The sequence below is a fragment of the Amblyomma maculatum genome, chromosome 3 (genome assembly GCF_055883805.1).
Source record: "Amblyomma maculatum isolate TAMU_Amacu chromosome 3, ASM5588380v1, whole genome shotgun sequence".
Lineage (NCBI taxonomy): Eukaryota > Metazoa > Arthropoda > Arachnida > Ixodida > Ixodidae > Amblyomma > Amblyomma maculatum.
In genome coordinates this window covers 211,627,594-211,643,298 of record NC_139346.1, presented here as the reverse complement: position 1 = coordinate 211,643,298, position 15,705 = coordinate 211,627,594, and the positions used below count along the sequence as shown (strand labels likewise).

The following is a 15,705-nucleotide window of genomic DNA, read 5'->3' as shown; positions in this document are numbered from 1 at the left end:
AATGACATGTTCCTAACGATTCATATTACGTTCGAGGAAAATGCGAAAAAAAAAAAAAAAAAAAAAGCTCCGTCCAGGCGGTGATTTTCTTCATCGAACGTCAAACTCAGCACCCTTAATAATTGCAACAGTGCTCCAAACCGGAACAGGACAGGCCGACAGCTCGACAAATGCGCCCAATAATGTATCGTCACATTAAGGCCCTAACATGCTAACATAAGGGCGGAGCCACAACCAAAGCACCTACGCAGGATTAGTTCGGAGAGTGGAAAGTGGCAAACACAGTGACGTCACAAATGCCGAAGCACACGGTACGAGACAAAGGAAAGAGGACGAAGGGAGCCGAAACGAAATGGCCTCGGAGTGCATATTTTCGGCGCAAAGAGGGCCCTGCATCACGTCCACGTTAAAACACCACCGCCACTGGCTCTCCCAACAGCTCTGCGCGGCACCACCAGTTGCGCTCGCAGCTGGGTGAAGGAGAATAAGAGGAGGAGGAGGAGGCATGCCAGCTTCGTCCTCGCCGGGAGGCGGTAAGGCACGGCCGCGAATCTCGGCTCGTTTTTAATGGGTGCCGTCACGGCTGCGGCACCAAGGCAACAGCAGCGGCTTGGGTGTGCGGCTTCATTTCTCAGGGACCACTCCCTGCTGCCTCTTCTGTAAGAAGGGGGGAGGGAAGGGAGGGGGATGCCCAAGCGCGCAAGAGACGGACGCGCGCGCCTAATGAAGAGAAGGCCCCCATTCCCCCCTCCAACATCGCGTCCTCCCAGTCCTCGGCGTTCACTTCACAACAGGGGAAGGCCGGAGCAGAGAGAGTATCGCCCGCCGCATCCCCGACAGAGAATGAGCGTCCCTCGGTGGTGGACGACGGCGCGGCGATGCGCACGTGCCCCGTACCGCACCTCGCTCGAGAGAGCGTACTCACTTCTGGTGAGTGGTTGCGTCGGGTTGCTGTGTTGCGCCATACGAAAATGCGCACGAAAACAAAGGAACGAACCGACATAACTCTCGAGGTGGTGGCCTGTGTGACCAGTGCACGTCGCCAACCTTAAGATGTCCTCCGCTGACATCCTGCGAGACATCGGTTGAAACGAGATCAGGTGGTGGGGTTCGAAGAGATGAAAAAAAAAAAGAAAATAGCCCTCATTGAAGGACACCAAACAAAGTCTAACAGACGCCTCATTCAACGAGGTGTCATATTCGCTGACATTTATTCTGTCCGCAAGAACGGCAAGTGTCGCCTAAGCACTTCGCTTTCTGCAAAAGCTAGTTCCGCGGAGAGAGGCACGCCGTTTGTTAAACAAAGATACACAAAAATGAAAACCGCTGTGAAGCGGCTAAAGCACTTTCTATGTGGACTCCGAAGCGTGTGACCTTAACAAAGCCATTGAAGCGCTTCAGGTAAGGCAGAATAATACTCAAAGAAAGAACGCCCATTTATCGATGTAGTACTCGCTCAGGCCTCGACTTGAATGAACGAGCTCGGAGCGTATGAACAAGCAATCACGTGTGCGTATGTGCGCGCGCGCGAGTACGGCGCACTGCACGTCAATAGCGGTTGTTACGCGCCGTATAGCATCTGAGCAATGGGCTCCCATTAGCGCTCCGCGCAGGACATACTTGGTCCGCTTCGGCAGCCGTGCGCAACCTGCCCCAGGCTCATCCGCTTTTAATGGCTGCGAATCGCCGCGAAGGAGTGTCCCGGCATTTCACCGGACCGCTCTCGCACTTTCTCTATATCGCTGCGTCTTTGACTTCCAAGCGAATAAGGTTTATTCGCTCCGTCTTCCACGGCACTTTTTACAGTCGTTATTCATTATTCTCAACTGCGTACTGAGTTTTTCCTTCTTTGTCCTGCTCCAAATGATCGCTTCGGATTGGCGCGTGGCTTCGCTTCTGATTGAAAGACTCTGAAATATAAGTGCTCGTGCACCTACGCGTTGATGATGGCAACAACAACAAAATGAAGATTGAGAATGAGCACAGATTGCGCAATCATTAACAAATGGCTGTAGTCGATGTAGCGTTTGCCGTTTATTAGCTTATATATATTTCTTTGAGCGTCACTACATACTATAGGATAACGGCATCTGTCCATCGCGTTTCAAAGCGCACGAAATGAAGCGATGCCCGTGAACGTGTTACCCACTGCTGGGAAACCTATGTAAGCGCTTGTATTGCGAAATTGCTTGCATTCATGATACTGATACCTGGAGTTGTAATAGCGGTGGTTTTGAACATATGTTCGGAGCGTGTGACACATTATGAACAAATATGCAAATGATTAACAGTTTACTATCTACCCAGAATTATTGTGGGAATGTCAACAAACATAGACATATTAAACACAGCTTCTTCCACAGGTAATTAATTATCTGCCCTTTTTCCCGGGGTACGCGCGAAAAGTCAGTCAGAGACGGCCACCAAGCTGCGCTTCGTCGTCTGGCGTTCCTTCGGCAGGAAATGCTGAGTTTATTTTCAAAGGGTGCTGACAGTTTTTGGCCTACACGCCAGGAGATTGCCACATTAGTTAGGTTACTTTCGCCGATTCCTGCGCGTACACGTTTCTGCAACGAGGGACTGTTTTCAGGCACACACACCGAGTCGAATGAAAGCCGCGCACACGCCGTCAGGCTAAACCGAAGCGGTGATAAGCGTTATTAACGAGGAAACTCCCTGCCAAAAGTGTGCGAAGCCATATGTCATGCTCCATTCGCGAAGCAAGAAACGCACGCATCGGCCGCGTTATGAATTCATCTGGACAAGCGATAAGGTCCGTGAAGCAGATTGGATTCAAGAAACCACTGCTAGGAATAAGGGGACGACGAAGTCCATGCATATACGTGTCCAAACGACGCAGGCATCAGATATGTAGCGGCTCTAGTAAGAAGAAAAAAAAGAAGAGAACAAACCGGAGAAACGGGGCTACAGTGCTTCAGTCTCGTATCACATCGCTTTTTTTTTCTCTCGATCTAACGAGCATGCAGAGGTATAATTGTTGTAGTTATAACCACGGTTTCGCCTCGAGATCAGTCGCCAATTTTCGATTGCACCGCAGCATATAGAGGCACGATCTTGCCTACAGCCATCCACGTTCGTACGCAGCTACGCCCGCGACGTCCTTGCTAAACAGTGCACACGGCTGCTGACCGACACTAGCGCGGAGAGGCTGCCTTCTTCCATGGAAGCAGTATGCACCAGCTTTGCTCTAGGTGGCGTTGCTTTGCCGTGCCACGTCCGTGGCCCGAACGCGAGGCCGCCGCTCCCTCGCGCGCTTCGGTGAGCAGGAAAAAGAGAAAAAGACACCCGAGGAGCGGCGGTGCGAATACCAATGCGGCGGCCGCGTCTCCCGGGGCCCCTTTTGTTCCCGGTGGGACGGTTGCGAGCGAGTGCCACACCTTGGTGGCGGCGAGCGCAACCTTCCTCCTCTGCTTCCCCTCTTCCACTGTCCAGGCGGTCGCCAGCATAAATCATGGTTCCCATTAAACGATTCAATTATATACCTTTTGCGCAGGCGGCCGGCCGCGCAGGAACACATTCGACGGCCGCGCGCGCACCGAGCGGACCCGCGCGTGCGCACAAACTAGTGTCCTGACACTTGCCTGCAGTGCCGTCGAAGGCGACTTGCATGACCGCAGCGGGGCTCGCGCGCATTCCGGTGCAAGTCAATTGCCTCTCTTGTTCTCATTCCTTGCTTTTTTTTTTCTATTTTTGTTTTTCTGTAGAACCTGCTTTACCGTAGGTACGACTCGCGACGTCCGACATCACGTGGGTTCACGTATATACTTTCTGAGGCCGTAAACAAAGCGAGTAAACGGTGGAGGGTGCTTGTCTCGACCTCCTGGCTGAACGGCCGTGCGCGAGTACCCGCTTCGACTCTTCACAAAGCAACGATGAGAAGCTCGCAGCGCACTGCACGCAACTTGGCGGCGCGACGCGTTCGGCGAGCGGCCTCGCTAGCGACAACGCCTGGCCGCGCGTCGTTATTCACCGCCAGTGCCCATCAGAGGCAGCGGCGGCGGCGTGGCCATCTCGCGGGTCCATAGCGCACACGTAGTGGCCTGTCAAGAAGGCCGAGCCCTCCTTCGCCGTGTGCGGGGCGGTGGGCTCGGTCTCTTGTGCGCGCCCGGTACCCGCCAGAGGGCGTTGACGCAGACGCGCGTGCATCGAAATGGGCGGAAGGTGAATGAATCGCGCTCCCGCTGCTGCTGTTGCAGTGTCGCGGCTGCAGGAATCTCCACTCCTTGCCGGACTCCCTCGATTCTCTTCGTTATTCGTGCTGGTCAAGATCCAAGTAGCCTCTCCTTTGCTTTTTCTTGTATCGACCGACGCTTTCTTTTCCTTTAGCGCGACGGCGGGCTTCGCTGCTACATGGAAGAAAGAAGACCAGCCAAGCGAACGTGGCCGACGCACGCGAGGGAGTCCGAAACTTATGGGCTGTAAGTAAATCGGTTGAAGTCTGCCCTGGAAGAGAAAAGTTCGCGCTTAGGTGATGCCGGAAAAGCACGGTGCAGCGTGATTCGCTGAAAGCGAAGCTAAAATGCTGGACGAATCCAGCTGTACGAAACGACGAACCGATGTAAAAATTACTCCACCAGTGGGGTTTCATACGCTCATTTCCCCGAGTTCTAATATTAGAGGAGTGTATTTGGCATCAGTAGAAAAGCGCTTCTTTTGGGAAAAGTAAGTTAATGTGAAGGGGCGAACCGTGATTAAGGTGACGCTGGCGATTAATCATGTGCTAAGCTGCGTCTGTGTTTAAGACCACCGTGTGTAAGAAATATCTGCCCGCAGCCACAGCAATCCGACGAAAAATCATTTGCTTACCAACATACCAATGTGGAGACGCTGTAGCGCAAGACCACCGACGAATGCCGGCATAAGGCAGCGCGGAAAGAAAGCGAAGACTGGGAGGGGTTGCGGACGGGGCAGCTTCGCATAACGACGTCAACACCTACGCGGATAGCCGTGGATTGGAGCCTATGGTGTAGTTAACGTCTTCCTGTTTGCCTCTTCATGTCCAGTCTCAGCGACTCGCCAACCGTCGTGTGCGACAAAGACAGCCCGCTCGGATTTCGAATCCACACGTACTATATTCATGCTGATGGCGGACGGACGCGTGGACGCGTTGTTGAGGGGGGCGTGCTCCTCCGCGGAGAATTTTCGCGGCTGTCATATGCGTGCGCAGCGCCACATCAGCGGAAGCGGCCGCGCGTCATCGAGCCCGACGGGAGCGGGGAGGCGCGGACTCTCATACCGGCCCCCTTCTCCTTGGCGAGGGAGGTGTCACTTCGCCGGGCTTCATTTGCAAGTTGATTGAAATGGCTTGAGCATAGCTGCGCGCACAACGCCTTTCTCTTCATACAGCGTCCACGAGCCGAAGAGGTGACCCACCGTTCGGCGACCTTTTCGGCGGCGGCAATGCTGGACAGGCCTCCCCGCAGCCAAGGCGTGTTGCGGAGTAGCGGCGAACTCATTCAGATTTTGTCGACAGCAAGCAAGAGCTCCTTTCACTGCTCCCCGCCACGAGTTCGACCACCCAGACGGTCGCCACAGAGCGAGATCGAGGCCTGCCAGCGATGTCAGCGGCGATTATAGCGATGGAGTGCGCATCGCATCGCGAGCCATGCCTTTCCGCCGTGCTGTTCTGATAGCACGCCTTCGATCATTCTTGCGTCAAAAAGAATGCTCGCGCTGAAAGGTCCTCGCGCGAAAGGCTGTCTGAAGACCGTGCCCGTTAAACTAAGCCATATACGTGTCCGATAACATGGTCGATACCGTAAGCGACAATCCGTAACGAACTCTGTGCAGGTCAAAGACGGCGCAACGCCTGTCATCTCGCTTCACGTGCATTGTACTATTCACTGCATGCACACCACCGGGCTCCGTTGAGAACTGAGTCGCACTGTTTAGGTGTCCACTTCTAAAGTCAATCGAAGATTGAAAGCGCGAAAGTAACTGCCATGGAGGCACGTAAAGTAACCCTCGATGTTTTTGTTATAGCCATGACTTCGTTGTAGTTGGGTTTCACAGCATACGCGCACGTGAAGAGGCGAAAGGTTCCCTTCGAAAAAGCGCTGGCTGCCATTGCTGAAGAGGCAGCCAGCCTGCCCTGTCCTCATTCGAGCCGAACAGAGCCAAATGTAACTGTATGGGCAGTCTGTCTTCGTAATCCCAAACGCCCAATGCATAATTAGGGCACGCTCGGTCCGTTAATGGACTAAAATAAACAGGTTAGCATTAAAAACAGAAGTAGAAAGCGATGAAGGTGAGCTTTTTGGGCGAGTCAGTGCATCATACCAAATTTAAAAAGCTACAGCATAGCTTGTTCAGTGCAAGCATGTCCTTGCCGCCCTGTGTTCGTCCCCGATTCTGATCGCGCTGGATATTGTTAGCTGCGCGTCAGAAACATTACTGTCACTGAATATTAAGCTAAGGGGACGATGGTCCCCACTGATGGTCTCGCAGTAAATGAAGGAACGGAGTCTTGATTTCTGTCAGAGGCTCCTCGTATACAACTTACTCGGCGTCGCTTTTCCTCGTTTCTGACAGCGCGAGTGGGTACAGAAGACTTGACCGCACACAAAAGGACCACAAGGAGTGGACAACGTTGCATGTAATATAGGCATACTTATAATGTGACTTGCTACATCGGCAGACGGCACTGTAGGCACGCTTGTGAGCACTATAGAGTCAGCGAGAACTTGCTAAGACAAGCAACAAGTTAAGCGCCAGGGGATGTTTATCTTATCGCCATCATAAGGGCTACCACTGAGGCGCACCCGTTAATACCATAAATGCACAGCCGCAGGACACACAAATAAGCAAGAAAAAGCCCCCCCCCCCCCCCCTCTCCCCCTTGGGGCCTCGAATGAAAACCTATAAAGTATATACACAACGCGGCTCTCAGTCGTCGGCAGAGCCTCGAGCAAGGGTAATTACCGGTCGAATTACTTACTCTGATCACTGGGGCCGTGAAACTGATCGATTAACTTGACGATTACCCGGTTAATGTGCCGACTGCCGACTAATAGGTTGATCGATTAAGAGGTTCAAAGTCAACTTTCCTCATTGCTATGATCGTATGTCGTTGGCTAAATTTCCTGCCATTTCGCAGCGGACCAATGGATTGCCAGTGCGCGTTTTAAACGCGCCGTTATATGTCAACGTTTATAAGTGAGCGCCCCCCGACGGTGACTCAGCCTCAGACATTTACGTAAACACAAGCTATATTACACCGGGTGTTTCTTTTTCCTTTTTTATTTTTTTTAGAAGGCCAAAAATTCTGCCTCTAGATGTATTTGGCCCTGGGACTATATCGCCTGCTTCGACGGGCACAAGGTAGAGGTGGACTGCTGCAATGAGTTCGCCATTTGACTAAATACGGTGATTGACTTTTCCAATCTTTATTTTAGGGGCATGTTGTATTTACAGATAGAGCTTATTCCCCAATTAGTATAGTAGCGAGAACAATTCTTTTTGAAAAAATGTTAGCGTACGTTACAAGGTCCGCATGTCACCCTGATAGACGGATTCACACAATAACACAGCGTCTGTAACGCAGTCGCTTCATCCAGATGTTTCGTCAATTTTTGCTGGCTGAAAAAAAAAAAAAAAAATCTAAGGAAACTTTTTTTTTACTCGGGTAACATAACGGTTCGGGAACTTCGTGAACGCTTGAAGCGCCTTACTCTCTTGATAGTGGCCAGAGACCTCTCATATGACGTACTTTTTCCATCTTTTTCAAAATTTAAGAAGCTTTGCGGATTAAGAAACCCCGTTAGGCCTCACATTGCGGCCCGAATCACGCGTGGTGTAATTAGGGGTGCTGCGGGACACTGCTGCTACTATGTCGCTGATGCAACGGGCAACATGGCATGAGCCAGTTATGCGATACCCTCGACCAGGCGCTCATAACGGCTTTGCACAGCGCACTGAACGCATAGTATGTATATCATCCAATAGGCCCGTAACGATGGCGGCTAATACAAGGCCGGAGAGATTCTTCCCGTACACACACACATCTGTGGTCATACTATAAAGGCAGTGTATGTTTGGAGATGTGACATCATCATTATTTGTATGGCCGCATTTCACTGCAAATATTTCTAAACTCATTAATATTCTTTCTTATCATTTGTTTGAATTGCTGCACACCGGACCGGAATGCGGATCTTGTGGCTGTACAAAGCGAGGTATGTTTCTTAGCCTGTGCATCTTGGCAGCAACAAGGCGCAGTCGGAGTGCGTTAAATGTTTAACCTACTGTATTGCACGCAGTGCTTTAGTGCGTCGAGACGCAACGCATTCATTAGGTGCCCTTCGCGTGAACAAGCTACCCTCTGTGGCCTTTGCGTTGCGTGTCCACATTTCAAGCAGAGGGTTTGGGTTCGAATCCAAATGACAACCAATTTATTTCACTGAATTTTCCGGCCGCACCACTCGCCGCCATCTCTATGGTTGTCACCGAGAGTCGACAACCACAACGCCAGACGGATTTTCGCGTGAGACAAGCATGCATTCGCATTAAAAAAAAAAAAAAAAAAAAAAAAAAAAAAAAAAAAAAAAAAACATCGCGCGTTGCATTCAAGCTTCTGAGCGCTCGTCTAGCCAAAGCGGCCGTGCGAGTGCCGTGGTGGACAACGATTCCGGCAGCGTCCGCGGGGCGGCGACACCGGTCTGTGTATCGGATAACGGGAGTACACGCGCTCCATCGCCTGGAAAGGCAGGTGGTCCTGTCGCTTTCCGCGTTCGCGTCGGCGGTCTTTTGTGTCTAGGCTGCCTCAGGGCTGCGAACTGCTTCGACTGCATGGCTGAGCTCCGGCACCTGATCGAATAGGCGGCACAAGGACCTTGGCGTAACAAGGCGATGTTTCGCGGGTAGACGCGATTCTTGTGCATCCCCCTCCGCCTTAACGCGCGATCAACGAACGGCGAACAAATGAATGAATGTCAGCTGTGAATGCTTTTCCAGAGCACTTCATTTTAAAGTGAGGAATAAAATACAACCCAAGTTGAAATGAAGCCTTCAACGTAGCAGATCAGTGGGAAAATTTGTCGAGACAAAGGAACACACATACTTTGTGCGCCCACCCGCTGTTCACAAACACCGGCCATTAATAGTTCACATAACTAGCAGTAATCAAAGGTAGACACAGAAGTGCTCAAAAATAAGGATGCCCATTTTTCATCTTAAATACTTTACACGTAGCCGCATCAACATCATTTGAGCGCCCAATGCAACGCTGATGATGGCAGCGAAGCCGCTATGAACTACGAAACCAACGGTGGTGACTGTTCTAGCCGGAAAGAACAACTAATGTCAAAAAGGAAAGGTATTGACAGCATACTTTAAAAAGAGATTGCGGATATCTGATTTTCGTTGTTTTTTTTTTTTTTTTTTCATTCATTCAGCTCATAAAACTACATCTCGAACAAAAAAGAAAGAGAAGCAACAAAACAACAGAGGGACGCAAAAGCTACGCCTTTCACAAGTTCGCAGAGTATGTGAAAGACCACCCAACTTATGTATCAAGCCCCGCCTGAACCATACCATAAGAACTTATCTGTTTGGTCTATAGGAGTATAGCGTGTCTGACTCAGCATACAAGAGTCCAGGCCGGTGGTTTCGATTTCCAAATAACTCTCCCGTTTCGATTAGCGGTTCCTTCCATCTCGACTATGCGCGTCACACAACCCAATCACTCTCCGGCCACGCCATCTGCCTGACAGTCATGACCGTGATTAACACAGACACCACCGACAACGCCGGATTATTCTGTCGAACGGAAAAAAAGTTCTACAACGTTAACAACGGTCCTTATAAAGAACCCCAGGTGATCGAAATTACCATAAGCATGAACGAAATTTCCTCATGCTCTGCTTCGTCATTTTTGTCACCTCGCAGTAGAAGCGTCCAACGGGACTGTTGCTGCGCCTATTCTGTCCTTCTTTCCTCATAAGCCGCTCCATGAGGGAGCACCGCACAACAAAGCGCAGAGAGAGACGATCTAGTCTTCACCGCCGGCGGCCGCCGCTGCCAACGCAGCAGCAGCAGCAACACTCGGGGAGGTGGCGCCCCCGTGCGTTGCGCGGCAAGCGCGGCATCTGGCAGGCATCGGTGGACGGCGGAGACGGAGCGCATGAACCGTTCGTTGCCTTGCGGGGTCGCCGTTGAAGGCTTGCTTTCGCTGCGCGAAACTGCGCCGCAAAGTACGACCCACGGTAGCTCGCGAAGAAAATATAAATTTGCAATACTTCATCAGCACAAAAGGTATGTCCTTTTTATTTATTTATTTATTTATTTATTTTCATTTTAGGCGGCTGCCACGTGTCGGTCTCCGTGTCAGTTGAATTTAAACACAACGCAATGGTCAATTAAGATTTCTTTTTTTTTTTTTTTTGCGTGTGATGCAGACCACACTTCAAAGAGGCTATGCATGATATAGTTTTTTTTTTTTTGAGAAAGGGAGAAAGTAAAAATGGAAGTGCTAACTGGGAGACTATCGATGTTGTTACCGTGTCGCCAGGGGCTCAAGTTCCAAAGCTGCAAAGTGTTTTAGCACAAGAAACAGAAAGACGACAGTGAACTCAGTTTTCGGTATATGCCTACGGACCCCACATGGTCTCATGTGCTGGGAACTCTTCACGATTGCGTGCATCGTATGCCGCTTGGAATTTTCGACTGCGAAAATTCATTATTCAAATGGAAAAAATAAAAAAGGGGGTCCTCGAGGAGAATAAAACACAGAACTGCAATCGGAAAAATTAACCTGCAACACGAACGAAACCCGTCAGCTCCTGTAACCGCAGACATTTTCGAGTCAGTGGTAGCATGGCGTCGCGCTGCTCACACGGCACAGCTAGGGGCCGACAAAACGCTTAAATATGAGAGAGCTGATGAATGAACAGGATGCAGCATGTTTAACCCTAACATTTAGGCCAACGAGCCAACCTCTCCAATAAAGCATTGACATCATCATCCGATTCCACAAAAAGTATAAGATAGAACAACTAATTCTTTGATTACCTCGTGGGCCTAACCCATATCTCATACGAGACAGGAGTAAGTGGACTCCAGAAAGATAGGGCTGCCGCGGTTCTTTTCTCGCCGGTGACTTCCTTATGAAGCTCTCAAGAAGAACAAGAACGTAGCGCATGCTTAAAATGTTCCACACTGACAAGACTGTTTGGTCACCTGCTGCGGGCGTGTTCCCGAACAAATGCGTCAAGAACAAGGCGACGACTGTTGGATCTTGATAGAAAAACAGCGCAAAAGACGTGCACGGAGAAGAACGGACAGGACGGGCGCTGATCCTGTCCGTCAGCGCCCGTCCTGTCCGTTCTTCTCCTCCGTGCACGTCTTTTGCGCTGTTTTTCTATCATGTCACCATACCAACTCGCCCAGATGTCTCTTCTTTGACTGTTGGATCAGCGGATACTATGGAGGATTAAAGGCGGCTAAGGAGGCGTGTGGATGGCAGACAAATAAAAGTCGGAGCCTGCCCAGGTTTCTGACTTATAGAATAGCCTCCCACGATTTTCTACGGCATATACTGAAAGTCCCTTTTTATGCCGCATGACAAGTCCTCGAAATAATAGTGAAAGTGACCTGCACGAATAAAGAAATGAAACGGTTACAGTGAGAAGAAATTCAGCGCTATCTTGGACGGATGGATACAAGAACACACGTAACGGACATGCCTCATCATTGCGTGACGTGCGTCCGTCCGTCCGTCAGAAATAGCGCCAAATTTCTTCCCAGAGGAAAGATGCTTAACCAGCGACACGCATTCTGTTCAGAAAGGAAATGTGATAATAACGGCTGTAGCTTTTTCTTAGGCGATTATTTGAAGCGATTAAAGCCGGCGCTCGACTCTGCATTACAAGCTGAAATAGTCCTGACGCGTATACTTGGCAGCCAATTCATCGATATAATAAATGTTACCGCGTTAAAAAATTGCCGGATATGTCCCACAGGGCAGTGAAATCATTTCCATAGGTGTAGCTCCAACCACCATCTTAGTTACAGCGCCCGCGTACACAGGGGGCTTCAGGGAGGACTTTAAGTAATAAAAAAATAGTAGGTTTTTTAAGCATTTTATTAGCTTAAAAAAAAGCTAAGCTAAAGCGATAGAAACCTTTTCATGCTTAAAACGCCGTACTCTATATATTAATCTTCGGCGTTTGTTTAAGGTTTCAAACATTTTTTCCCATTTACGGCTATACGCAGACCTGGACCATGAAGTCGTTTCACTGATCGTACGAATCTAGCATACAACGACAAGACGTATAATCCTTATTTAACATCTCGATGATGTGCTGAGTTCAGACAATAAGCGCAAGAAAATTGCTGGACTGGTCGTGCCTTACTACATTGGAAAGAAACCTCCAGGATAATCCTTGCCACAGGTGTACTACTTAAATTGTAAGGAATTCGAATGCAGAAAGGTTGTTTCTAAATGAACTTCCGTCAAAGGAGCGAGCCCCGGAGAGGTACATGCATTCTAAGCTGACGTGGCTATCAACTACAGCGAGCGAACATGTCCAAATACTTCAAAAAACAAAACAAAATAGAGTCGCCAAGTAAAGTAAGTGAATTAGTTTAATCCACTGATGTTCCTCAGTTGTATACGAGAGTACTTAATCCCGTAATGATGATAACGTACTCCCACCGAAATGTATATATTACATTCAGCGCTTTCCTTGTAAGGAACATTCGCCCGCTCCCCGCCGCTAGGCCTCCGCAATGGTGCAGCTGTACACAGCAGGGTTCCAAGCAAGGGTACACTCATCTTGCACAATGTTGGCCTATGCACTGAGCACGAGTCGGCAATGAAGACGGTCGAATGCAAAATTAAAATTAATTTTATAAGGTCCAACATTCTTATAGAAAGGGCTTCAGAATTATTTTAGACTTGGGGCTATACAGAGGGCTGGGGGACACAAAGTAAGAGATAGGCTACTTCGGTTATTTAGCTGATTAACTAAATACGTTATTTACCTTTCATTTTTATTTTAGGAGGTATGTTGTATTCGCAAAATTGAAGCTCGTGTTCCAAATCCAAATAAGTATCACCAAGAAAAGAGATATTTAAATAATTTTAGCTCGCGTAACAAGGCCCACAGATGTCAGCCTGATCGATAGTCGGCTTCACACCCTAACATTCACAGCGCAACGCCAAAACGACGTGGTGACATTCGGTCACAGCCGATTGCTTGGGCGTTGTTGTTTCAGTGGCATTCTTCGTTCTTGAGTTGTATCCGGCAACAGCAACGCCACAGGTTACGTCGCTTCTGTTTGTGAACGTTAATGCAGCCCACAGAGCGTTAGATGTTAGCCGCGAGATTGAATTCTGCTTCCTTTAATGAACCGTTTCGGTTATTGTTATGCTATTAGTAAACAGGACGAGCAGTCGTCCAGGCATGATCATATCCGTTTTCCGCTTTCTTCTCACATTTTGTAGCTCGAGGGCGGTTAACCAAGCGAGCAAAATCATCAGAGGTTACGGAAACTGATGGAACTAAAAGCAAGGCAGTTGTACATACTGCACCGACGACCCTGGAGTGAGCCGTATACTTGTCCATCGCCCGTATAAACACGCGCGTATGGTGGCAACCCGTCCCGATGGGATCGGTGACGGGGCGGTGAGGTGCGGAGGAGGAAGAAGAAGAAGGGGCTCAACTCACCGTGCGCTACCCAGCCGTGCTGACAGGAGTCGCAGAGCCGGTGGCCTCCCGCCTTGCCGGGCGTGAAGCACTCACAGCCGCATCCGGGTCGGGTGCAGCGGATCGCCTGTGGCGGAAGAAGCAGACCGTCGGTTATTACGATGCGCGCCGCGATCGCGAGGCGCGGATGAGAATGCGTGCGTGTGATGTATGCGCCTCTGTGTGTATGCAGGCGATCGCGTATGGCAACAACCGAGATTGCAGCACGTCCTCACACGGCACAGCCATACAGAAAACGAAAAATGTATCTATGACAGTGCTGCGCCATACATAACCGCGTTAAGCGAGTCTGAGTCGACCCTATAGAAGGTTACTCAATTGGGGAAGGAGAAAATGCGAGATAGTGGAAGGTAGGGTCAGCTCAGATGCGACGAGTAACTGAAGTAAATGTTACATTATTATTATTATTTTTTTTTTTTCCTGGAGTTTGATTTGTGAGCAGTATTGCCGACAATTTCACTTTCTTTTGCTTGCCCCCCATCTTTTGTTTCCTAGTGCTATTTTGGATATTCCTCAGTTTCTGTTTGGTGTGGGGAATTTCTAACGGTTGCGTAGTTAGTGAAGTGTCCTATCATCTAGCTAACTTTTTTTTTCTTCGTTTTTTTTTATTACACACATATCAGAAGTGCTTTTGTCCAGCTTATCGCCGCCTGCTGCCGGGCTTTTCCCAACAAGCCAGTGCTGGCTTTGACATGCCCAGGAATGTTCATGTATGCGCTGCTTTGAGAAATAAACCATTATTATTATTATTATTATTATTATTATTATTATTATTATTATTATTATTATTATTATTATTATTATTATTATTATTATTATTTCAGCAATGGTTCTTGAAAAACACATATTCCTATTAATGAACAGCTTCAATGATAAATCAGGGCGTGTTCCCGAGTGTCAGTACAGTTTTATTGCAAGATAGGGCACTCAAGTGTTACTGGAAGAAATAAGCGGCCATTTATTTTATTCACTTCAAAGGAACGAATCTCGTACCATGCGAACTTGTCTTGGACGTCGCAAAAGCTTTTGACACAGCGTGTGATGCAATATTATTAGACAAGCTCTACAATTTAGGTTTACGCCTGTTTTTTTTTTTTTTTTTTTTTTTTTTTTTTCGGTTGCCGCAAAATTTTCTGACGGATCATTTCCAAGTCGCTTCCATTTCCAAGTCGAATCACGGATCATTTCCAAGTCGAAGTTTACAGCTCCCGTATTTTGCTCGAAGCTGGTGTGCCACAAGGCTTAATTTTTTCTCCCTTACTTTTTAGTACGTATGCTAAGGACATGTGCGATGTGCCACCCATTTGCAAATAATTTAAATATGCGGAAGACACCGCACTTGTAGCTACGCATTAGAATTTTTCAGAATGGCGTGGAAAAATTAATGGACTAGTTTGATGCAAATGTGATTGACTTTACTGCGTGAAAGTTGGTTTGCTTCCGCAGCCCACTAGGGCGTCTCATTTTCTTGCTCACTTTGTTTGCACACATCTCGATGTTTCAAATGTTCTTGTCCACCAATAAGGTTTTCATACTCTGTAAAGTGTTTGGGCATATATGTACACAATCCACAAGTGTGAACCTTATTAGGATGCTTAAGTATATGCCCAATTTACGAACTTTTTTTTTTTTTCCGAAAGTAGTGCTCAAGCATTTCTGGAGCGATACATTTAAAGTCTCCGCGTGTCATATCATCCTTTGCGCCATGCTCCCTCTTTTCCAGTTCCCCACATGCCCGCCAATTTCAGCAGATATACCCAAGCCTTCTGCGTGCCAGACATACTTAATGCTTGGCTTCTGAAATTAATACCTTTGAATCTAAGTGGCCTTCGCAAAAACCTGAAGAAATTGTACATGGAATATAATTATGCATGTATTTCCTTTTTGTGTCATTGAGTAATGTCTCTTTTCTTTCTTCTTAAAATTTGCGCCTTGAATTTTATTATTCTGAACAGTATAGCAATCAGTCTCTCTTTCT

General features: G+C 48.5%; 1 protein-coding gene across 2 annotated transcripts in view; it reads right to left on the bottom strand.

Annotated features, from left to right (window-relative positions):
- The window catches only part of LOC146197629 (zinc finger protein basonuclin-2-like), a 425,472-nt gene that overhangs the window by 129,978 nt on the left and 279,789 nt on the right, over nucleotides 1-15,705 (bottom strand). For both annotated transcript variants that reach the window (XM_084599540.1, XM_084599543.1), the window contains one exon: nucleotides 13,689-13,794. In XM_084599540.1, coding sequence (XP_084455666.1) covers nucleotides 13,689-13,794 — 106 coding nt within the window. The remainder of the gene's footprint in view (nucleotides 1-13,688; nucleotides 13,795-15,705) is intronic.